Raw genomic sequence first — 22788 nt, 5'->3', positions numbered from 1 at the left:
CCAGTGCTGTCCCCATAAGTCAACTTCTCGATGTATCATTCCCTCACACATTCATCATCACAACAGGTTCATCTAATCACATTCCGTTACCATCACATGTTTACTGCAACACATCCGTATTCGTTCACTTTTATCAGCAACGCAACACTTATATCGGGGTCACTTTCACTATCGCCGGTCACCCAGAGTGCGCACGCGATATTGCGTCCGTTTGCGCACCGTCACTTGCACCCAAAAAGCCTACATATCATAGAAACGTTCATCACCCGGCACATCACAGATACTACACCGCTCCCCACCTCCCACCTCGCCAATGATCGGCCAACGAAGAAGCGCACACGCCGAGCCAGCGAATATGGCACTTCCCGCTAGAAGTACGAACATGTACAATAGACGCTACATAAGCACCGCCAGATCGGATTACAAGACACTCAAGTTAAAGCCCGAAACCACCCGTCCGTACCAATCCGGCGATCCATCCGTCACAAGTGCTCCAGTAATTCCAGGCACAACGAAGATTATCGTTGGACCAGAGTCAAATCAACGAACCTGGCAAATACCCAAAGCATTTCTAATACGACATTCAAGCATGTTCGACAAGATAATCGCCGCTAACAGAACGATTTCCGAAATCCACCTCCCGACCATCACTCCCAACGCCTTTGCCGATTTCGTTCTGTATATGAACTCGAGCATATACAGTCCGAACACAGTTGTTACCGGTTACCGTAGCCTACGAGCACATGCTGAAGCCTGCCTCCTCGGGGCTAAGCTCGAAGCGAGTGAATACTGGGAAGCGGGTATGCGGCAACTGCACAAGCTCGTCGAGCCACTCGCCCGGTCGACAAGATCCGACGCGAAGCAATCTCTCATTCGAGCGAGTGATATTGCGTATATCTGCGCTAACACCACCGCCGAGAGCCTACGTCGTATCGCCATCATCGATCCTGTCGCAAGAAACCAATCTGCAGGCTCCCCGCCTCCTCCAAGACAAGACCGCCACAGTCAGGCCTCCGCCGGGATGGAACTACTCCAAAGACTCTTTTTCGACGCCTTAGCCTCTCATTGGTCCCAGCGCGACGTCATCTATATCGGCGCACAGGATTCACCCCGTGGCGGCGGTTTCAACAGAAACGACGTTCCGGGCGATAGCACCACGTGGGGAGAGCTATGCGAGACGTATCCTGACTTCAAAACCCATATGGAAAATACCGGAGGCATATCAAGTCGTGATCGGGGCAGCATACTGAGAGAAATCAACTTATACCTCGACCTTCCAGTTGAAGAGAAAGAAGATGGTGGAAGTGACAACAGCAGTCGCAGCAGTGCCACGGCGGTCCAGACAGAGGACGTTGATGACATCAGGGAAGAAGAGAAGCCACAGCACAAACTCACGCTCAAACTGAGGGGTCTGAGGCGGAGGGGTAGTAGGGTGTTCGGAGAGGAGGTGTCGGGGAATCCCTGGGGAGAGCACCAAAACCGTACGAGGCTTGGGCAGAGCGCGGACGCAGAGGGCTCTATTGAAGACGCCGCTGAAGAATCTGCGACACAGGAGACTACGGAAGATGTGGACGCGGCCAGAGATGAAGCAACCCGATCCGATGAGACTACAGAGGACATGGACATGGCAAGAGATGAAACATCCGGAACCGAGGAGACTACGGAGGACATGGATGCGGCCAATGACGAAGCATCTCGAATATAGGAGACTATGGAGGGTATGGACAACGGCTTCGAGAAGGATTTTCTAACTGGCTTTAGTGTGCCGTCAGAGCGTTCGTGATGGGGTGGTGAACAATGTTGGGCTCGGGATCTTGGACGCACTCTTTGACTTATGAGCTGCTATCGCACACATTTACTTTCAGCATGCACGATCATTCCGGCAATGTCTTTTGGGTGTGCTTGTGCGAACAGGTTTCCTGGATATCAAGTAGTGCAAATCTTAGCATGTTGTAGCTTGAATGTTGCCAACTCTTTCGTGCGCGCACGACATACGATGGAGAGACAAGACATCATGCTATCTACATTGGTATGAAAACGAACGTCAGCAAACTAACGAATTCTGGTAGGCTCGTGAATTAATGACATTCATAATGTTATGTAGGTAGGTGTTTGATTGGTCCTTGTAGTAATAAACAACTACTTGCTGTTATTACTTATAGAACATACAAGTCTGCTTTTATATTTTCCTGGTTTTTGGGCTCATGAAGGAGAAGACACTATCTTTGCAAGATATCAACGCAATCAGGTAGTAATACGATGGATCCGCATCATGACCTTCCAGCGATGAAACATCAGCGCCCGCGAGGCTGTCACCAGCGTCAAGGTGTCAGTTTGCCTTGTAGATGCCTGACTCCCCTTACGATCGGGCGTTCTGATCCTGCAGTTGAATCCTACGGCTTTGTCAATGTGATCAACACCTAACACATGCATCCAGCAGCGGTAAATAGTAAAAGCCACGCCGTAAACACACATCTGCCACGAGCGTCTACGGACATCACTCCGATCTAAACCATCCCTCCGTCAAGGTTGAGTCAACCCACCATCAACAACCCCTAAGACCACCGTCTCAGAACCACAACAAAGATGGTGGTTGCTAAACTGGTCGCCAGGCACCTCGCCGCACCCACGCATCTGCCACCAGCGCCTACTTCCAGACCACCCACTTGCCCAAACCGCCTCCCTCCGCATCCTCAGCAAGGCGGCCAGGCTAGGCCAGACCACGAAACCACTCACCCACCTGCTTTACTTACCCCAACCCACATACGCGCGCCTCTATTCATGGCGTTGTCGCAATCGAGTGGCCCAGGTTGCCCGAAAGCGCATCACGCAAGCGCTGGTGTCGCCCCCAAAGGATGAGGCGAGAGCGACTGGACCTTTTCTTAGGCCTAACCCCCGCCCGCGAGCGCCGCGCAACCGCATCGATGACCTGCAGTAGTTTGCTACCCGTGCCGCTCCCTGGATCTGTCGAACGAACGCACTGAACGAACGAAAAAAAGGTGCAAGGCTGGATTGATGATGGATTGGAAATGGGGAAGTTAGTGGTGATGAGTCAATGTGTTGATCAGCTTCCGGGCGTAACGCGCATGCGACCGAGTGTTGGCGGCGCAATCTACTTCGTCAGCAACAGCGCGGTGCATCTTCGTTTGTTTCTCCGCTGAACACGCAACGCAGCGTAAGGCAAGGCAGTCTATCAGGTCTCACGATGCAAGCAAGGACCGACTCCATGTGGTCAGCTGATGGGATGCGATGCAGTCGGAGATGCGTTGCGGCTGTAAGATGTAGCAGCTTGTTTCTGCACTGCCGACACTGCGAGAACATTTTGTAAAAGGTGAGGCTTGTTTCATCTTATGTTTTGCGCTGTTGGCCCACGGGTAGATGGAGCAGCGACGAGGAAGCAGGCGAGTGAGTTGGTGAGGCGGTGGAGACACGGCATTTGGCAGACCCATCTGTGCGAGGCGGCAGACGAGGATCCCGTGGCTATGTATACAGGACATGGTATAGTCGCCCAGATGGATCTGAAGCGCGAGGGTTGTCCTTGTGTGTGAGCTGGGTATGAGGCTGTCAATGCATGGTGGATGGCGAAACATGTGAGTAACGGCGGGCAGGCGCGGGTATTGGGCTTGATGGAGCTGGTAGGGCTAAGAGCCAAGAGTTGATGGCATTGTGTGAAGATGCCCATCAGGTGATTACTGAGATACGGAAGGCGAAACATTGAAGGTTGTAAGATTTGTGCTGATGAGGCTGACGTTGCTTCGTGATGTGGCAAATGGTGTGAGCAGCTCACATGACTGTCATCACATTCGGAAGAAGTGTTTCTCCTTCCTACGAGGACTGCGACATCTTCGTGCTGATTGCAATGTTCACGACACGTGACTGGAGATGCCTCACTTGGATGGAGAGTTGCGTATGCCAAGTGCAAACCCGACTGCGCGCGAATTCTCGGGCTTTGCGACGAACATGCTCAACGCCTTTTGACCACTTCACCATGCATACGGTGTACGGTGTCTCGACGCCGGAGTTCTGCCCTGTAGTCGGACCTTACTGTGGAAGAAACTTCGCAGATTACTCGTGGCCGCTGTGATCTGCGGGACCCTCAGAGTCTCAGATCGAATCACCCCATAGCCACGACTAAGCTCAACGCGAGCGGCTGTACTCGTCCAGAAAAGCCATGGAACAACACAACAGAGCCGCAGAAGGTCCGACGTCCCTGCCGATCCAATCTCCTCTGGGTTGCCAGAGTGTAGAGTTTGGTTCGGTGGATAGTTACCGCCGACTAGAGGGCTGCTAGAGCTGGGTGTTTCATCATCCATCTCGATTACTCGTACCGCACGCGTGCGACCAGTATAGGGTCGTGTAAGCGACGCGTTAGAGTTCACGCTTCGCCAACAAGCCGGGCCCCAGACGGAGACTCCAGTTTCCTGTCAATGAACCATGGTGGAGCACACGGGTGGCTTGAATTCAAAGCTTTGGATGAAGCCGCTTGACGAAGTTTCCGGTGCGTCGTTATTGCTGCATATACTGTTGGGACTGACATGTGAAGGGGGTGTGTGAGCGGGTGATCTAAAGACGCGAGACATGTGGAATTAACTCCGGTTGCTGAGGCACCAGCCGGGAACAATATTTTGATGAGTTGTGATGATGTTGGTCGATATGTGAAGAACGTTGCCAGAATGACGAGCCAGACCCCGAAATCTTCGTTGAAGTGGGCTCCTACGTCGTTGCTACCTGCGTATGCATGTGCTCGCTGATCGGACCCTGGGAAAGCGGTTTCTTCGGAAGCACGATGAGAGATCTGACCTCAGCGTGCTGTATCAGAATAAAGTGATGAACAGGGTCTTGCATCACCGACCGCCGATGATGACGTCTGGGCAGGCATCCGCGATGAAGCCGCGCAAGCTAACCCAAGAAGATCATCAGCTAACAGAGACGGCCTCCGTAAACCTTACAGAACAACGTAGGATAGACAGATATCCACTTCGTAGCCAAACTTGTTATGTCAGAACAGAACGCCGCCAGGGTGAAGTTCCCGCAATGCATAATGATATAACGACATGGCGCTGCAAGACTTGCGGAGTCTGGTCCTTCCTTAGTAACCACGAAACGTTTGCTGCCTGCGCGCGGCCTGGAGATCGACTAGAAAAGCTTCGGACCGACTCAGAGCGGTGTATACTATATTTTGCTATGCGTTTTGCTCGGCCAATGGAAATGTACACAGCCGCAAAGCATGTCTTTGCCAGCATTCTTAATTGCCACAGCCTACCAATTTCAGCGGGACCAAACAAGATCTGAGTAGGCACGAGGAAAACAAGGCTGATGTGCTGTCATTCGTTGGCCACACGAAAGTTTTTAGGTGGCCACAAAGTCTGGATCTGACTGGGCCCTGCAATGTGGGTGGTTGATCTGGTAGTATCGTCACTGGCGTCGCCTGATGTTGCCCCCAGCCGCAGACGCCACGTCGCAGGATCTGTAAGCCGTCGAGACACTTGTAGTGGGCACCACATGTCGATTGGACGTTCCCTTGATCACACTGCCGCCGTTAGAGTTTGAGGGCGCAGGAGGTTGAGATGGCGGGGCATTCTAGTTTTGGCGGGTGTCTTATCGATGACTATCGATAACGGGCTTATCCTGAATTTCGCGCTGGTCAGCATTTGGCGGTGAATGCACTGGAGGCTGCGACTCTCGACCACCTCCACTGAAACGCTCGAGCTTTGTGGAGAACGCCTGTCCGGCAAGGAAAGCATGCACGATTCTGAATCAGCGGGATCGAAAACGCGCATAGAGCAGCCTACGGCGGGTCGGACGGATCAAAGCAGACAGCACGATGCTTGGAAACGACGGCATGTTGACGGATGGAGGTTGTTGCGGGTTGCACTATTGCAAACTGCATGTTACTATGCAGCGCGCTCACAATTCACCAAGACACAAAATATGCGCTCTATGAAAGAGATTGCTAGCGTCCTGACAAATTACCATGCGCATCGAACGGCTCAGCTCTCACCCGCGGCCATGCTCTTGGGAACGGCTCCTTCATCTCGAATACCAACAAAGTTTTCAGCCATGATATTGACCCGCAAAGGAACAATTTCGCTCAGGACATGATCTTCGGTCCCTTACACTCACAGACTCCCGCTCGTAAGTTTAGCCTACGGGAAGCGGACTTGGCTTGACTCTGTGCTCCTGCACGGATGACGCCGGAGAGCAGAAAAAGAATTGGAAGCTGCAGGTGCTTGCACGGCTATCTCGCTTGCGCTGGGGTCAGCATCGCAATCTGGTGCACATCCCAGCTCCTACGACTCATATGCGGACAAGTCGAGTCGGTTATCCCTTCAACGGGCATGGATACGGGATGAGATACGAACCGGTAGAATGCTCTGCTTCCTCGATCTGGAAGCCTTGGAAGACGTTCTACCGTTTCTACTCGTTGGGAGCTGCTACGACCGGCAAACCATAGATGAACAAAAGTTCGCCCCAACATATTGCGCAATAAGCCACGACAGCAACAGCTGAGCGAATGGCCGGTGTGGGTGGAACAGCGAGACAGCGTTAGGCGGTGACTGCCAGGTCACAAGGCCATGACTGGATTGCAACAACACGTAGGTCTAGCAGGGCGCGAATGATGATTGGCACAAAAACACAAAATAATCTCCGCATTAATTGGCCAGGCGGAGCAGTCTCGAAAATTCTGGTGGACGATAGCGTGCCACTGGCGGGCCCAGCTCGTCCAGACAAAATTGCCCACGGAGCCGAGCGACAGGGAGGCCAGCTCGCTGCTCATGGCGAACGGTTCGGTTAGTCATCGTCAAGAAGCAATATATTGGGTAGGCCAATGGCAGGTGGCTACACAAACAGGGCGAAGTCCGGCGCAACAAGGTTGGCGGTCGTGGGATCGACTGGGCCCGATCGGGCATCAAGTGCCATGTGTCATCGCCAACGCTCTTTGGCGGTCCCCAAAGCTGGAAGCAGCTCGCCCTTGCGCATGGCAGCAACGGCCACGGCCACGGGCTTCAGATTGAAGGACAAAGAACGATGATCAGAAGCGCCGGAAAAGAAAAACAGGTCCACCAACACGAAACCCGAAACGTGACCGCGGGTTGCTGACAGGCACTGTGCCGTCCTCTAGACACAGCACCGGGTTCAGGCAGACGGGACGAAAGGTCGACTGGCGGCATGACAGTCAGAGATGCAGAGCAGTGCCGCAGCGTTGCGAGATCGTCGTTTGGGCGGGCTGCATTCGTCATGGGCCTCGGAGCCAGCGAAGAGTCGAAGACTATCGAACGCCGCCCGTGCGCTCGCGGCTTTTCGAGACGTCGTAAGCCTGGACAGGCTTTGCAGAGGAGGCTAAGCAGCACTAGGCAAGGAACTGCATAGCTGCATCTGCTTGGGGCGAGGCGCGGGCGTTTTGGAGCCTTGGTGGGCCGTCTAATCGGCCGGTGACAAGATGCTGCGATCAGGGGGCCGCGCGAGGACAGAGGCTGGGGGAGGCAGCGAATTAGACGGGGCGCCCGTATTGCGCCCTGGACAAGTGTCCTCTCTGCGAGCTGACGAGCGCGTGTGGAGCGAGCAGTGAGGGCAGCAGTGAATGGACACGAGTGGCCGGGCAGGCTTCGCGCCACACACACAGCGCGCGGGTCCGCTTGCACCATGGTGCACATCGCGCGCTGCATGGCTCCCTCTGGTGCCTCGAGGCTGCTGCACTTGTCGCGGCGAGAGCAGGCCTGTGTGTCACCCTCTCTGCGCTGACAGGCGTCTGATTCGCCCCAAGTCACAGCCGCCCGGTGAGCAGCGGAGTCGCAGGCGGCATGATTCAGGTGAATCAAGGACACGCCCCGGCCGCTCGGTAGCTGCATGACTGTCTTTGTTGGACACGGCCTAGCGTCCAACTGGGTAAAGACGGCTCACACCACTGCAGCCCCCGGCCGCTTTCACTCTCGCCTCCCTGCGCGCGTTGAGACGAGCCATGGAGCCAGGGTGGGTTGCGCGAGTGGAACCACACGTTAGCGTCTGAATGTGCGTGCCGGAGGCCATGGCACACATCGCTGATGGCCTGCACTCGCTCTGTAGCCCCATCCTTCTTCGTCATAGCGCCGCTCCTTCCCTATATTTACGAAAAACCGGGGCCTCCACGCCAGCCAATAGCCACCTGGGCCCTCCCAGGAAGCCTCTCTTTATCACTGCTGCCCAGCCGTCCTCATACACATACATCATATCCCGCCTCACCCTCTACCACCACCACAACAACCACCACTACCTCCTCACACTACTCTACCCTCCTCCAACACATTCCTTCGTCAACTACAACAGCCTCTTCAGTCTTTGACAAGCACTCCTCACCCGACTGCTTGAACTCACCTTACCGTCGCAACCTCCAAGTCACCTGACTTGCCGGATCCGGTTACTCTCTAATACCTTCTCTTTCTGACTCTTCCATCCGGGACTGTTTGCTGTTTCCACACGGACCAGGTCAACCTCCATCTTCCGGATCATCTAACATCGTCCTTGAGGCCTTCATTGGACCTACGAGGACTTCTTACCCTTCCCACTCACAATATGTACCCGACGCCCCCTGCTTCCCCAACCCAAAATGGATTCTGCGCGCCGGAAGACCGTCTAGGTCAACTTCTTGCTGGACGACTTCAATTGACCGGCATTCTTGGTGTAGGAGCTTACGGCGTGGTGTACACAGCCGTGGACATCCAGACCAACGTCCCATATGCCGTAAAGGCACTCAACAAGGTTGGTCTCGAGCCTCGCCAGAGGAAGTTCCAACAAAGAGAAATCCAGCTCCACCACCAGGCCAGCGCTCATCCCAACGTTGTCTCTCTAGTCAAGATCATGGACGCCCCTGACTGCACATATGTTGTCATTGAATACTGCCCAGAAGGTGACCTGTTCTCCAACATCACCGAGCAGGGCAAGTACGTTGGTAACGATGCCATGGCCAAGCGCGCTTTCCTCCAGGTTTTGGATGCTGTGGAATACTGCCACTCTATTGGAATCTACCACCGGGACTTGAAGCCAGAAAACGTTCTCGTCACTGACCAAGGAATGACCTGCAAACTGGCCGACTTTGGACTTGCCACTACCGACGCTGTCACCTCCGACTTTGGATGCGGCTCGACTTTCTACATGTCTCCAGGTACGTTCGAAATGATCTGACTCATCTGAAGTCACGTGCTAACTTTTTGCAGAATGTCAGACATCAGCACCCAAGGCCTACTCATGCTACGCCTCAGCGCCCAACGATGTCTGGAGTCTGGGAGTCATGCTTGTCAACCTCACTTGTGGACGCAACCCATGGAAGCGAGCATCCTTCGAGGACAGCACCTTCCGTGCCTTCATGAAGGACCCCAAGTTCTTGAGGACCATTCTTCCCGTTTCCACTGAGCTCGACGCCATCCTCAGGCGCATGTTCGAGTTCAACCCCGCCAACAGGGCAACAATTCCTGAGATTCGTGAGATGATCCTCCGATGCTCAGCCTTCACCCAAACCAAGTCAGCTGTCTCAACGCCTCTGTCTTCTCCTCCCTTCAGCCCCGTAGACTACAGCCGGGATGCTGCGTACAACGCCTACTACCAGGCTCCCGCAGTCCCCCAGTTTGCTGCTCTTCCTGGCTCAGCCTACGCACCATCACCCTTCCAGCACTCCACCTCATCTGGAAGCTCAAACTCGGACAACGACTCGGTCTTCTCCGCTTGTTCATCAGCCTCATCCGCATCCTCAACATCTTCGTACCAACACGTTTCCTCTTCTCAGGTCCCCAAGTTTTCTTCCCGAGTACCGCAGCCTCAACAACAATACGTTTCCCAGCCACCTGCGAATACGTGGTTCCAGCCATTCATCCAGGCGGCCAACCTGGTCAAGCATGTGTCCTTCCAGCCATCGATGATGGCTCCGGTCCATGTCTACTAAGCCACCCTTTTTTCTGGACCTTTGGACCCTTTCTATTACGATATGCTTCTTCACGATGTGTTTATACAATTTTCGAAAAAGTCACGATGACACGAACAGCGATTGATTTCTCATTCGGTGTTGGTGCGGTTTGTTTTCTTTGGCGTTTCAAAACTAGACCAGTCCGGATGATACTCCGGCCTTGGACTTTAGAACTATCTGGTTACTACGTTTACCTCGGCGCCTTGATGGCACGGCGTTTGATTCTGGCGTGGCTATCTCAACGGTTTTCTGCCACGTATAGTAGGAGTGGGGTCAATAGGCATTTTCCCGGAGTTGTTCTTGTTGGGCATTGGATCGGTAGAGATTCATTGCCGTCACGTTCGTTCGAATTTCCCATCATCAAGAGATACCAGAGCACTAGCTCAACAATGTACGGTAGCAGGTCCCAAAAAGAAGGACACAAATCTTTGCCATGAACAAACTCAAACAAATGCAAAAACATATCATACGGTCGCTGCGACGAAAGTCGTACAGCAGACTAAACAAGCCACATCTTCGCACCTCATCACTTGACTGAATACGCTCTATTGACAGTGCCCTTAGTCCATGCCTCTGTCCACGATGCTCCCACCGAATGTGCGCATCGACCACACCAACGTTGTTGACCCACTCACACAACGCATCAATCTGCAGCCACCCTGCCGCAGTTCTGCACCCAGCCCAAAACATGCATACACTTGCGCGAGCAATCCATCTCGCAACCAACCACCTGCTTAGCCACTCCACCTAGGCCCCACGGCCTGGGCATCATCCATATGCACCCGCAAAGTCTCCATCGCGATGGTCGCTGCAAGCCCACCGCCACCAGCAAATCACAGGTTCCACCAAGACCGATGTGTGCATGGCCATCTGCGTGCTGAGCGTGCAAGTGTGCAGTAGCTTGTCTTGACTCGACGGGGACTATCACGCCGGGATTGCGCCCTGCCTCCACAACCTAACTGTTAAAGGGCTAAGCCAATGTGTAAGATTGCTAGGCGCACTTCCAAGGGGAATTATGGATGGAGAAGAGCGGATACCGGATGCAGGTCGTGGCCGGTTGATGACCTGAATGCAGGATCGAGACTCATCTCTGCGCTTTCTGTCATTCCCTTAGCGCAGATCTTTGTTGGGAGACAGGCGGCCGCCTAAACGGATTCCTCAGGCCACGCGATGTACTCTAGATGGAGGTAGGCGAGGCGAAGGCTATGCTAAGCTACTCGTGGCTGAGATGGTGTAGTGTTGTTATTGACATGTTGTTGGACCTGCACGGCATCTGTCCTCCTGGATCGGATCCTACTGCCACAAGAGGCATACCACGAAATGACACGCAGGCAGCAGTAAACATGTCTCGGCCATACGAACGCCATTTTCGAGGTCCCTGTCTCGCTTCGTGGCCGGTCAGCTGGCCTCCAAGGAGGGCTGATTCTCTCCAGTCAACCACCAAACGTCCTCCAGCTTCCGTTGCCCTTGTGTCGTATCGGCTACCGATGCTCCCAAGACACATTAGCATGTCGCGTACAGTGTACATCCGCTTACACTTGCAGTGAGGCGTCACCGGAATCTCTTGACAGAACCAATCGCGACACCCAAGCAAGCATGGAAGGGCACCGTTGCAGAGTTTTTGTTTTTGCGGCCGCCAATCCTTCGTCATCTGACGAGCGTGACGAGGCGATCGAAAAAGGAAAATGTCGTCGATACCGAAGCCATTCCAGCAATCAGCAAATACGCACTCATTTCGCATAAGCACCGCGCGGGTAATGGCGTCGAGTGACGTGCAGAATGGCTGACGGAGCAGGTCTGGTGTAAGGATGACATCCTGCCAAGGCCAGCGGCTGGTGTGTGGCAACAATCATCACCCAGCCCGCGGGCGTCGTTTCCTTCTGCCGCTAGCTACACTCCAGGAAGAAATCCCTCAACCCCATCCTTTTGCATCATACGCATCCCACCCCGCGGCCGTCTTGTCAGATTTGTGCATGCGACAAGCTTCCCGTACGTTATTGATCCAGCATGCGCAAGTGTGGCGATGAAGGACCTGGGCACTCAACGTCTTACCGAAAAACCTGGTCCAGACTTATTGATGCGATGAGAGTGTCTTTCCCCATTCGTTAGGTGAATTGCATGCTTCCATAGCCACCATAACTTGGTTCAGAGCTAGTCGACATTGAGCAGCAAAAACGGTCTTGAGTACCGTCTCAGGCGATAGGGAGAAGTGCCCTGGTCACTCAACGGCATCAAAGATCTGCTATCAGCTCATATGGGGGCTATATCGACGAAACCCAGCCTGGACGACGTTGAATCTCGCTTCAGTACGGGATGACATCGTCCCTCGGCTCTTGGATATTGTGGCTGTTCGCCAATACTTGCCTGAGGCATCCCATGCTACCGTATACCGTACTTGCATCCAATTCTTTCTTTCTTCCGACACCCGTACGCACCCCAGAAGCATGCTTTTTCGTGCGCCCCGAAGGTACCTCGCTTTCGCTTTGTGAGCATGTGACATGCCAGGTGCGGCGTCACAGATAGACGAACAGGTTCGGTAAACTGCACACCGGATACTTACTTCTGCGTAGGGATTGCCGATCTGAGGCCTCAAAGTAAGGAGCGGACCTTGCGCGCAGTAAGCTTCGTGGCTTGTTGTTTGTCGGTGTCACCGTTCCGTCCTACAACAGACTGTCGGGTCTGTCGATTGACATCCACCTTACGGGTACCAGTCTGTGCTGTGTTGCTGGAACCTGATGCCTGGAATCTCTTCGTTCCTTTAGCTATGCACGTCCATTTCAACGTGATCGACCCTTCTTCCAGGCGGACATCTCAAAAGCATGCCTCCATGCCGATGCGGTTATCCGTGGCACTGCACATCGACAGTACTTTGGGCGTTCATCGGGCCAGACCAGCAAAGACGTCGCTCCAAGTCATGAACCCAAAACCTTCCATCACCAGTGCACTTTCGTTCGTGGACACCGGAAATACATCTCCAAGTCACTGATCCCCAATATCTCCGTACTGGCGAGCATCTCCGCATGTTTCCTTCTCCTCCTAGGGCGATGCCAAACTTTGTCAGTCGCACAAAGAACATGCAATGGCGCTGCATGGTTGCACGATAGCCACCCAAGTCTGCCTCATCAGCCACTTGCGAGAAACCTTCCACAACATGATCAGATCGTTGCTCAATGCTAGCACGATATCCCCACAAGTGGTACAGCATTGCGCCGCTTCTCGACATGTGTTCGCCCAGTCCAATGCTTCGGAACGCCCCTTACTGTAACGAGCCCCCTTGGACAACGCAAGTAACACAGCGATGGTCCTCATCTAGCCACCTGCAGACATCCGCCATCTACGAGCGTATCACTGCGTTTGAGTTTGCTGCATCCGCCATACGAACAATTGGACATGCCTCTACTCCCGCGTTTCCGCCCAAGACACAAGCGGCTTCCCGTACACGTACGACCGGCCCGAAAAAAGGTGTTCACAGTCACACATTCCTCACGGCAAGCTACAACAGCACACTCACACCCGGCCGTGTACACAACAAGGACAGGTGTAAGACTGACAGCGGGTAGGCGTTCCGAAGGGCGCATATGCAACTAGGCGGTCTCCGACAGTCGCCCAGAGCGTTTCGCTGCTCAGCCTCTCCGTGCGCTGTACCAGTTCCAACGGCGTGACAGCTGAGCCTCTGTCTATGCTTTTCCCATTCTGGCGTCGTACTAACAAAGGCGAACGTTCACGATCGACCATGGTTGCCTTTTGCACACCCCCAATTAGCAAGGTTTGCCTTTAGTGTGCCATATCGCCGGCATCCCACGCGAAGCTGCATGATCAGCCCATGAGCACAGGTCATTGGGCATACGAGAAGAGCGTCCGGGACAGCCCACTGGGTGGTAGGTGCCCAGCGCTTTAGACGACGACTTGTCTTCTTTTCCTTCCACGGTTCTCTTCACGCGTCATACGCTACAATGTCTTTGACTCTCCAAACCTTACCTTGCTGCGAACATGCATGAACCAGGTAGCGCGATATCCAGACTTCGGAACGCTATTATCGTCGACTTCGCCTCCTAGGCAGAACGCATATAGAACGCACGTAGGCGATGCCCGACGCTGGGATGCCCGCATGGCATGGCATGGGGAGCTAGCTACCGTACCCGCGAGCTCGTACGAAGGAAAACGAGGATGCAGCGAGGAAACATGGATCTGCGGAGTGCTAGCGAGGCGGATTCATTGCTGTGGAAGCTCGCAGGCATCTATCCGAGTATATTCTACGGTCGGCTTCCTGCGTCTGTAGCGGAGGAAGGAGAGGAAGAAGGAATGTTTGGGCGGAGATCGGGTCTTGGGCAGCAAGAGCTCGAAGGTTCGTCGGTAGGGTATGACTCTTATCATTTTGCTGTACGGGCCAGGACCCGGGAGAACGAGCTCAGCCTCGTCATCGCATCGTGAGTCCGAACGCGCCGACAAGGCCCATCTAACATTCCGTCATCGCGCCCTCATCAGCATCTCCTCCCAGCACGGCCATCCCTCACAAAAGCACATCATCAACGCAAAGCCCAAAGCCCAAGCTTTTCGAAGCTCAGTTCCCTTCCTGCATCAGCACCTTGCACCCTACACCCATGCCTTCTCTTCGCCCCACAAGCACCAGGCACCCACTGGCCATGCAGCTCACGGTGTAGGTACCCGGCTTAGACCAGGCTTTTGCTGTCGAGTCTTTGGTCACACGACGTGAGGGATGCGATGGGGGTTGCTTGCAGTGCTTGCGTCGGAGAATATATGTTGTGTTAGGGAGCTTGAGAGGTGAGGGTTGGTGTTGTGCGACATCAGGCTGTGGGGTGCTGTAGCAAGTGGTTGCTTCAGTGGTGAGCTGATAGTTGGGCTTGCCGGGGCTCACTTCAAGGTCGCCCTTGGAACGTTTCGTCTTCAGTATTGTTCGCACTGTCAAATAAGTTTTTTGCGTTCGTATCACATGGATTGAAGACTTTCAACATGGTTTGTCTGCTGTACGTGAATACAACTGCAAGAAGTAGGATGTACAAAGTGGTGGTAAGCAGTATTGGTATCATCTAAAAATTAGGCAAGCGAACGAGCACTCTCTCTTTACACACGTTTACGTATGTTGATGGTGCTGTTCTTAAGAGCTGGATGTATACTTACACCCGCGTTCTTTCCTGAGAATGAACCGCTAGGCCCCATTTGGCTTAGCTTCCATGGGCGGCGGTCAACAATGAGATTCTTCCCGCAAGCTGCATCTTTCTCAATGACAGACAGCGAACGACTTGCGCATCGGTACAGCGTTATCACGTAGGGAATATGAGTACCATATTCGTTACAGTAATCAGTTTACACATAAACGCATTTTACCCTATGAGGGTGTCGAATTGACCCGCCAGTCATGATGGTCTGCAAGCTCGCATAGCCCGTAGCCTGAAGCATGTTCAGGTCAGCCACTTTCGCGCCTCAGGCCACCCAAGAGCGCTCAGCCTCCTGGGCTTACTCCGCCTCGATGCTACAAAACATCGCAAAACCTTGATCTTTGCTGCGACACCAACGTCGCCACGATGCAGACGTTACAAATCGGTCAGTACCACAGAACTCGTCTGCAGCACACCTCATATCTCGAAAGAGCGAGCCATCAACAGCTATTCTGGACTTCTGTGCCCTGCGATACGCTCCTACGAAAGCCCGCGCCATCCCAACAGCCTAGCGAACGTCCACGCACAGCCTTATCCCAGCGATGGAGTTGCCACCTAAGCATGTGCGATTCACGCACACTCCACTGAACTTCAGAAATAATGAGATACGCCTCATAATAATCCAGCCGGGGTCCGACTCGTTAAGCCCTATTCACATCATTATGAAGAACGTCGATTTTAGTGAACATAGTGACGCACTCACTCGCCATCGTGTAGAGGTAGCTCGGTGGGAGGCTCTCCATGGTAACGCCAGCGCAATACGGGATAGCCCTACATATAACGCTTGCTTGCAAGGAACGATTGGCTTTGTCGCGGTGTCCTATACTTGGGGTCCTGAGTTACCAGCACAAGATATACTTGTCACAAGTTCGGAATGCCAAGGCTGGCTTTCAATTCGCCAAAACCTCTACGAGTTCTTGAAGATCAGACGAGACTGGCTCTTTGTTCGGCAGAGCGTCGACGACTTCCTGGAGACGAGGCAAGGCCTTGGCTCGACTTCGTTTTGGATTGACCAGATATGCATCAACCAAGGACAGAATGACGAAAAGGGCCACCAGGTCAACCAAATGGCAAATATCTATGACGTAGCCTCCGTCGTCGAGGCCTGGCTAGGTTCCGGATTCGATGGAAGCAACGAGCTCGTGGACTTGATCATCCATGAGAGTGTCCTTTCCCGTCAGTCTCCACCGCCAAAGATCAGTGTGAATGAACAGGAACTGCGTACGTTTATCCCATCTTTGCGCCAGTTTGTGACTCTACCGTATTGGTCAAGACTTTGGATTACCCAAGAGATCGTGCTTGGCAGAGTTGTGCAAATACACATTGGCTCGAGGACACTCTCATGGGACGTGTTCTATCAAGGCTGGCAAAGATTAGGGGGATTCTGGGATGATGTACGTGGCAGAGAGAAATCCTGGAACCTGGAAGCCCAAGGAAGGCGTCGGATCTCCACGATCAACCAGAGTCGAGGAGCTCCAAAAAAGAATTGGAAATCTGTTGAAAAATTGATGTTGTATACAGAATGCAAGGTTTCGCGAGATCGAGTATTTGGCATGATGGGCATGCTCGAACCATCGCTTCGATTGTTCCCTGATTACTCAATGCATCTGCAAGAAATCTTGCTCGAGCTTCTCAACAGGCAGGCCGCAGTATCGAGTCCCAAACTTCACCAGGAAGATTTGTCTTTCTGGCGCGAATCGCGGATGCAATGCTTGATCAGAGATGAATGTTGTTTGACGGCAGCGGCTTGGATCCCACACCTCCAGGATGACGGCATCAGGATTAACCTGAAGTCTGTTCGCCGCCACATACTCGAAATCATGCCCTTGGCTCCACTCAAGGAGCTCTATGGAACTTCGATGTTCAGATATGAAATAGAAAGAACGTTACCATACAAGCTCAGGAGGCATAGGCTGGGTTTACTGTGTATAGACGGAATAGGCAGATTGTTCGAAGTAAGCTATGGAGTGGGACGAACTTGGGCAGTCAAGTATGAAATATGGAGGTTGCTACCAAAATAGCGAAACCTGTTCCGACATTTCGCACAAGGAGAGTACGCTCCAAACTTATGAAGTTATCTTACGTTTTAGAGGGAATGTGTCGGAATCCTAAGGGCGATGGAGGCGGGAGGAAGTGCTGTAGTGCGCGTGTGTGTGTGTGGTGCAAGCTGGGATAACGCTAGGACATTTACTTCATATACTCAACCGCTGACTTGCATTGCTGTGTGCGCAAATCTAACTTCATTCTATAGTACTGCTCATGATATATCACAACAAGCGACTAAGAAATCCTAAGATTGTCATGTGCCTATCTAATTAAGTCCTCTCAGAAGGAGAAATATCGATGACACTACAGCTCAGAGAGAAAGTGTTGATCATGCCCATCATGATCTATTTGCAGCATCAGATAATATTGACTAGCTTGGAATTCTTAAGAGAACGTGCCAATAAACCATCTAAGAACTTAGACATCGATCTTCCTCCTAATCCCCAACGTCTTCGCAAAATCCTTCTTCGCCTTCTTCACCGGCCTAGCCCTCGCGAACTCCACATTCAGCGACTCTCCACTCGATTCAAGATCCGGTGAACATCTTTTCGTCCCCCTAAAAACAGCCCGCGCAATCTCAGCATCTTCCGCATCCTCAACTTCCCTCGATAGCGCAAGAGTAGCCAGACTACACTCCTTACCAAAGCCCTCTCTCCGTGCATTCGCCGCTCTGATCTCATCCAACGCATCCGCAACAGCGACCTCAACCCTCGCATCCTCAATCTTCAGTTCCAGCGTCTCCAACGTCGCTTTCTCATCGTCTCCGTTAAGCCCCTTAGCTTCAAGACGATTCAAGCGCTGCTCTTCAGTATCTTCAGCGCGCTCATCATCTCTCCAAGTCTCAAATCCCCTAACCGCCCCACTCACGATTCTGTAGTCCATGTTTTTGGGGTCGGTTTCGATGATGATTTGTGCGGCACAGCCAGGACATTTGCAGTGCAGCGTAACGATCCTCACGCCGAGGTATGTTTCAGGCGAGATGTGTTTGGGGCTGTTGCGGAAGACTTTGCCTTTGGTGGTGTAGTGGCCACAGGAGAGGCAGCGCATGCTGCGGAAGGGGCAGGCGAAGTTTACGACGGTGCGGCTGGGAGTTGAAGATTTCTTTGAGCGCACTAGCTTTGCTGGGTCAAAGTCGGCGGGATAGTACTTCTGGAGGGTTTTGCGCTCGGCCATTTTGGTGGTGTGGAGAGGAGGATATGGGGTTGAGGAATGCGTAGGTGTTCCTTGTGGCGCGAGTTTTGTGAAGATGGAGATGGGAGGTTTTCGCGATATTTGATGTTGTAAGAGGGATAATTGACTTTGAAGATAAAAGGAGAACTTGGGTTCTGTTCTATGGGGATAAAGAGAGCAGTGCCGTGGAGTGTGGATTGGTCGAGCCATTCTTTTCGAACCAATGACTGAACTCAAGTTACATCAACTCCATTCAGTTGGACCACATACTGCATGACTCTAGGATTTCTAGAAACCAAGTATACATGATTTGTCCTCGGGAATTCGTGTGCGCCACGGCAACATGGAGAGGCTCGTCTTTTCCAAGGCAACAGCAAAACATACCCTGAAGGTATTCGCGTCACTCAAGCATCATCCTCGTCACCTCTCAACATCACCCACAAACATCAAGATCAAAGCCCAATTTCCACGAAACAAAAAAACGCTCCAATATATATGTAATCATGCTACATGAGCCAGAAACAAGGGTATGCGCCATATCTCAATGTTTTCCTCCTTCTCCTCAAGAATGAACGCTACATATGCAGTCCAGCCCAGCCATCAAACATACTTCTTTCGCTCTCTCTCTCTCAGCAGTCCAAAGTTTCCCAGACAAAAACATTAGTATATGAACAAAAGGTTCCAGGTGTGTACACATCAGGAGGGTGATGGTGTAAGAATAGTGTTGGTGTTGGTAGAGAGGTGGAAAGGCAAGGAGCCCTGTGGTTCAAGCCATGCCCTCAATACCCTGCGAGAGGCGGTCTTGCATAGCCTTGACCAGAACCGGCGGAACCGACTCATCAGTCGCACGAATAGTAATCCGGTACATCTACATATCGTTAGCATCCTCATCTCCCTTGTCAAAGCACACCAACATACCTGTGTCTCAAAGTTCGGCTCCAGCCTCAACAAGCATCCAAACTTGCCCTCACTCGAATGCAACACCGTCGCACCCACGATGTTCTTACCATTAGGATCCACACCCGTCACAATACCCCACTTGAAGCCCTTGACCACCTTTTGCACGAAATCAGAGTCCATCGTTCTGTTCTTGTTGATCAGACCGAATATGCTTTGGTGTTCGCGGGGGGCACCGCCGATTTGCTTCCAGCGCTTGAAGAAGTCTTCTGCGCTGAGTTCGGCGCCTTCCATGTATTTGTGTAGGAGGACGGGGAGTTGGAGGGTTAGACCCTGTAAAGCTCCGGCGAGGTAGGATATACGAATGGTGGGAGGGTCGATGAAGACGTTCTTGCATTCGAACATGATGGTTTGCTGCGTTTGGCCTTCAGGCGCAATGGAGGTGTCGGGTAGACCCTTGATGTCTGTTTTCAAGGTTTCCGATGACCGGTTGTCGAGTGTCGTGGTGAAAGACCCCATGGAGAACTGTGACTTGTTCGTGAAATAAAAGATGAGAGCGCCCAACTGCCCGCGGTACTCTGTCCGTAGACCAATCTGTATCTGCTGGTCTTCGTAGAGGACGCCTTCTGACCGAAGTAGGAGACGAGTGTAACCAACCTCCCAGTCGGGACTGAGATGAGCTGCGCTTGCGAGATTTGGTGCTTTGGAAGCCTTGCTCAGATCCATGTTGAGATCCAGACCCTCCAAATCGCTTGAGATGGCTGCGATACCGTTGGCGCCATTCGCCGCGCCAGTCTTGGCATCCTTTGGTACGGGTTCGGTGAAGCTTCTCTTGACACCAGCAGATGTGTTCTGCCTTGCAAGACCGAATTCTTTGAGGTCCGCATTTGCATCCTTGCCACCGACCACCCATGTTCGCTTATCGCTAGTAGTGGCGTGCTTCTGGTGTAACCGCGAGAGCAGCGCTGACGTCCGTTCTGGGTAAGGAGGCATCTCGTCGCATACGGTGCGGAGTAGGTCGTCTGTCGGCATTGTGGCGAGGGTGAGGTATTCGCATGCTCTTTGCTGGAGTTCGGAGTCGAGCGAGTGGCTGTAGGCGCGGAAAGCTTGAAGAAGCTGAGGCTTGATCTCGGGGAACAAGTTCACGTACTTGACGTAACATGACAAGAGTATCGCCCGTGTTGTTGATGAGCAACCTCGCATCTTTGCGCTCAACGCCATGAACTGCTCGATCGGGCTGCATCCTTTGCTATCCGCAATCAAGTGGCCGAATTCTCCGAGCAGGTATCCACCAATCTTTACAAGCGTCTCATGACAGTCCGATTTGATGTACTGCAGAATCGTTTGCGCAGCGTACACTTGTAGCTCTTCGTTGTTCGTCGTGATCTGGATAACTCGTTGCCAGACTTCGTCGCTAACGTGGTCTCCGGCCATCGCGATGAGCCGTAGCGATATATCTACGTACCACTGAACGTCCGTAGCGTACTTCTCAGTCAGAATCGCAATCTTTAGTACCATCTCTTCCCGTATCGCGTAGTCGGCGGATTGTAGGTATCGTAGGAGTTCGTTCACGATCGCTTGCGCATTCGTCGGATCGCACATGCTGTAGAGCAAGTCCAGACCTTGTCTTCGCACACTGATGTCCCTGTCTCTTAATGATCCGATGATGATTGCCTGGTGCTTCTTGATGGGGTCGAGGTTCTCAGATCGAGCAGCCAGATGCGTCATGGCCTCCAGTCCTAGATACCGTACGTTGGTTTCCCGAGATGCGATGAATTTGCCCAGCCGTTGCGATATTTGAACCATTAAGTCTTGCTCTGTATCGAGGTGGATTACGAGGTTGATCGCTTCGAAGAGGACGGCGTTTTGCGCGTTGTTCTGTTGTACGTTCTTGGGCATTTCGAGGGCTGAGTCCATGATCTTTTGGAGCGCTTCGCGAATTAACTTCCGAATATGTGAGTCCTCTGTTTCTGTTAGTGCGAGTCTTCAATAGTCGGAGAGGATACAAACCAGGAGGTGGGTAGTACTGCAGCAACTTGAGCAGCTTGACCAGTATCCACGGACATGGCACCTTGTAGTAGAAGTAGCCTTCGGCACACTCGTTATCCACAACTATCCGCTTCAGCCTGTTTGCAGCTTTGATGTAGCTTCCCTTGTACTGCTCGGTGTTGTCCTGAACGAGTGCCGTGACCAGCGAGGTTACGGAAAGTGCCACGCCCATGTCGGGGTCGTCCATGAGGGATATTATCCGTTCCGCCCATTCGTGCTGTACGATCGCAGGGTGTTTCCGGTATAATCGCAGGAGTGTAAGGGCGGCCTTCTTCTTCACAAATGCCTTGGAGGCCCTATTCGACGTCAGCTTGGCCCCGAAACCCATCTCATGCCACTCACGGTGATATCAGAAGCCTGTGAACCTCGGCGCTTAGTGCCTCTCCCAGCTCCTTTCCACCAACGTTCGCAATCGCATGCAGCGCCAGACAGTTGTTGAGCTCATTGTGGTCCAACAGGTCCTTCCTGATGCTGTTAACGACCAGGTGTAGCAGTTCGTGCTCCTCGTGTAAGAATAGGGTAACGGCGAGGTATCCGATCTGCTTTTCCGAGTACTTGGTCGCGGAGATGAGGTTGACCGCTTCGAGATGTCCGAAATCGACGTTCCAACCGAGGATGTATATGTAGAGGAGCTGCGGGAGTCAGCAAGAGGTTGGGAGAGTCGGTGAGTGGCGTGTGTACCTTGCAGACGTATTTCTTCTTCTGATAGCCATTCAGGCCGGCATCTGGGGGGAGTTCTGTCAGAGCAGGTCATGTGGAAAGGTATATCCAAGGAGAAGTACCTCTGAACTTTTGCCTGCAGCACTGTTAGCCTTCCGGAAATGCTTAGAACTCGGCAGCGTGTACCCACCGTATGTTGGCCAATTCCTTGTTGATGCGCTTCTCTTCGAGTTCTCTCGCGCGAGCATTCCTCAGATCAGCGATGAATGAGACCAGTCCTGTCCGCGTGTAAGCTTCGGTCCGTTGGCTGTGGGCATGCCGTCATGTACCTCGCATCGTGGGCACGTTGCCCGACTGCTCCCGGCTGAAGAGGCCTCCACCAGCCCTCGCTGCCATCTTGGAAGTGACCGAGGCCGCCATGCTGGTGGTAGTAGACGACGTGGTGGGTGGGCGGTTCCCACCTGGTAAGTAGCCCGACAATGCGGCGGCGGTAGTGGTGGTGCGCTATGGAATGGTGCGGTACGGGCCTCGAGGCAGGGTTTATGCCGGCGTGCGCGCTGCGGAGCGGAGGTCGATAGTTCGCGAAAGGGGCGCCTGTCAGCGCTTTCTAGACGCTGGCTGCAGGCTTATGGCGCAATCGAGAGCAGGACATGGAATTGGAACGAGCAAGGAAGACGCACAACACCCCGGCAAGCTATCTAGCTGTTTCTCTGCATGCACGACTGACGGGGGGAATAAGTGGATGTTCTACACATGGATGCCAAGCAAACAGGGTCTAGCGTGTAGCTCCTGCCCGTGCGAGTCAAAGTAGGACCAGGACATCGCGATCTTGACCCTTACGGCAAGTGCAGGTCC

At 53.0% G+C, this 22788-nt stretch overlaps 4 protein-coding genes across 4 annotated transcripts; 2 read left to right on the top strand and 2 right to left on the bottom strand.

Annotated features, from left to right (window-relative positions):
- Positions 1 to 313: 313 nt before the first annotated feature.
- Positions 314 to 1705, top strand: J4E93_000801 (uncharacterized protein; the record flags this gene model as incomplete). The annotated part of the gene is made up of 1 exon (XM_049338759.1): positions 314 to 1705. The coding sequence occupies one exon, from the start codon at positions 314 to 316 to the stop codon at positions 1703 to 1705; it is 1392 nt and encodes a 463-aa protein (XP_049204644.1).
- A 6845-nt stretch (positions 1706 to 8550) lies between these two features.
- J4E93_000800 (uncharacterized protein) lies at positions 8551 to 9913 on the top strand (the record flags this gene model as incomplete). Its single annotated transcript, XM_049338758.1, has 2 exons — positions 8551 to 9139; positions 9192 to 9913. The coding sequence occupies 2 exons, from the start codon at positions 8551 to 8553 to the stop codon at positions 9911 to 9913; spliced, it is 1311 nt and encodes a 436-aa protein (XP_049204643.1).
- Positions 9914 to 17574: 7661 nt separating this feature from the next.
- On the bottom strand, positions 17575 to 18330 carry J4E93_000799 (uncharacterized protein; the record flags this gene model as incomplete). The annotated part of the gene is made up of 1 exon (XM_049338757.1): positions 17575 to 18330. The coding sequence occupies one exon, from the start codon at positions 18328 to 18330 to the stop codon at positions 17575 to 17577; it is 756 nt and encodes a 251-aa protein (XP_049204642.1).
- Positions 18331 to 19093: 763 nt separating this feature from the next.
- On the bottom strand, positions 19094 to 22353 carry J4E93_000798 (uncharacterized protein; the record flags this gene model as incomplete). The annotated part of the gene is made up of 8 exons (XM_049338756.1): positions 19094 to 19195; positions 19246 to 21188; positions 21235 to 21569; positions 21616 to 21905; positions 21955 to 21998; positions 22056 to 22069; positions 22124 to 22211; positions 22263 to 22353. 8 exons carry the CDS (start codon positions 22351 to 22353, stop codon positions 19094 to 19096), a joined length of 2907 nt encoding a protein of 968 aa, XP_049204641.1.
- Between the last annotated feature and the right edge of the window lie 435 nt (positions 22354 to 22788).

This window comes from Alternaria ventricosa (genome assembly GCF_023758065.1).
Source record: "Alternaria ventricosa strain BMP 2768 chromosome Unknown scaffold_1, whole genome shotgun sequence".
NCBI classification, from domain to species: domain Eukaryota; kingdom Fungi; phylum Ascomycota; class Dothideomycetes; order Pleosporales; family Pleosporaceae; genus Alternaria; species Alternaria ventricosa.
The sequence above is the reverse complement of the archived record's forward strand: the minus strand, read 5'-3'. Positions and strand labels throughout refer to the sequence as shown.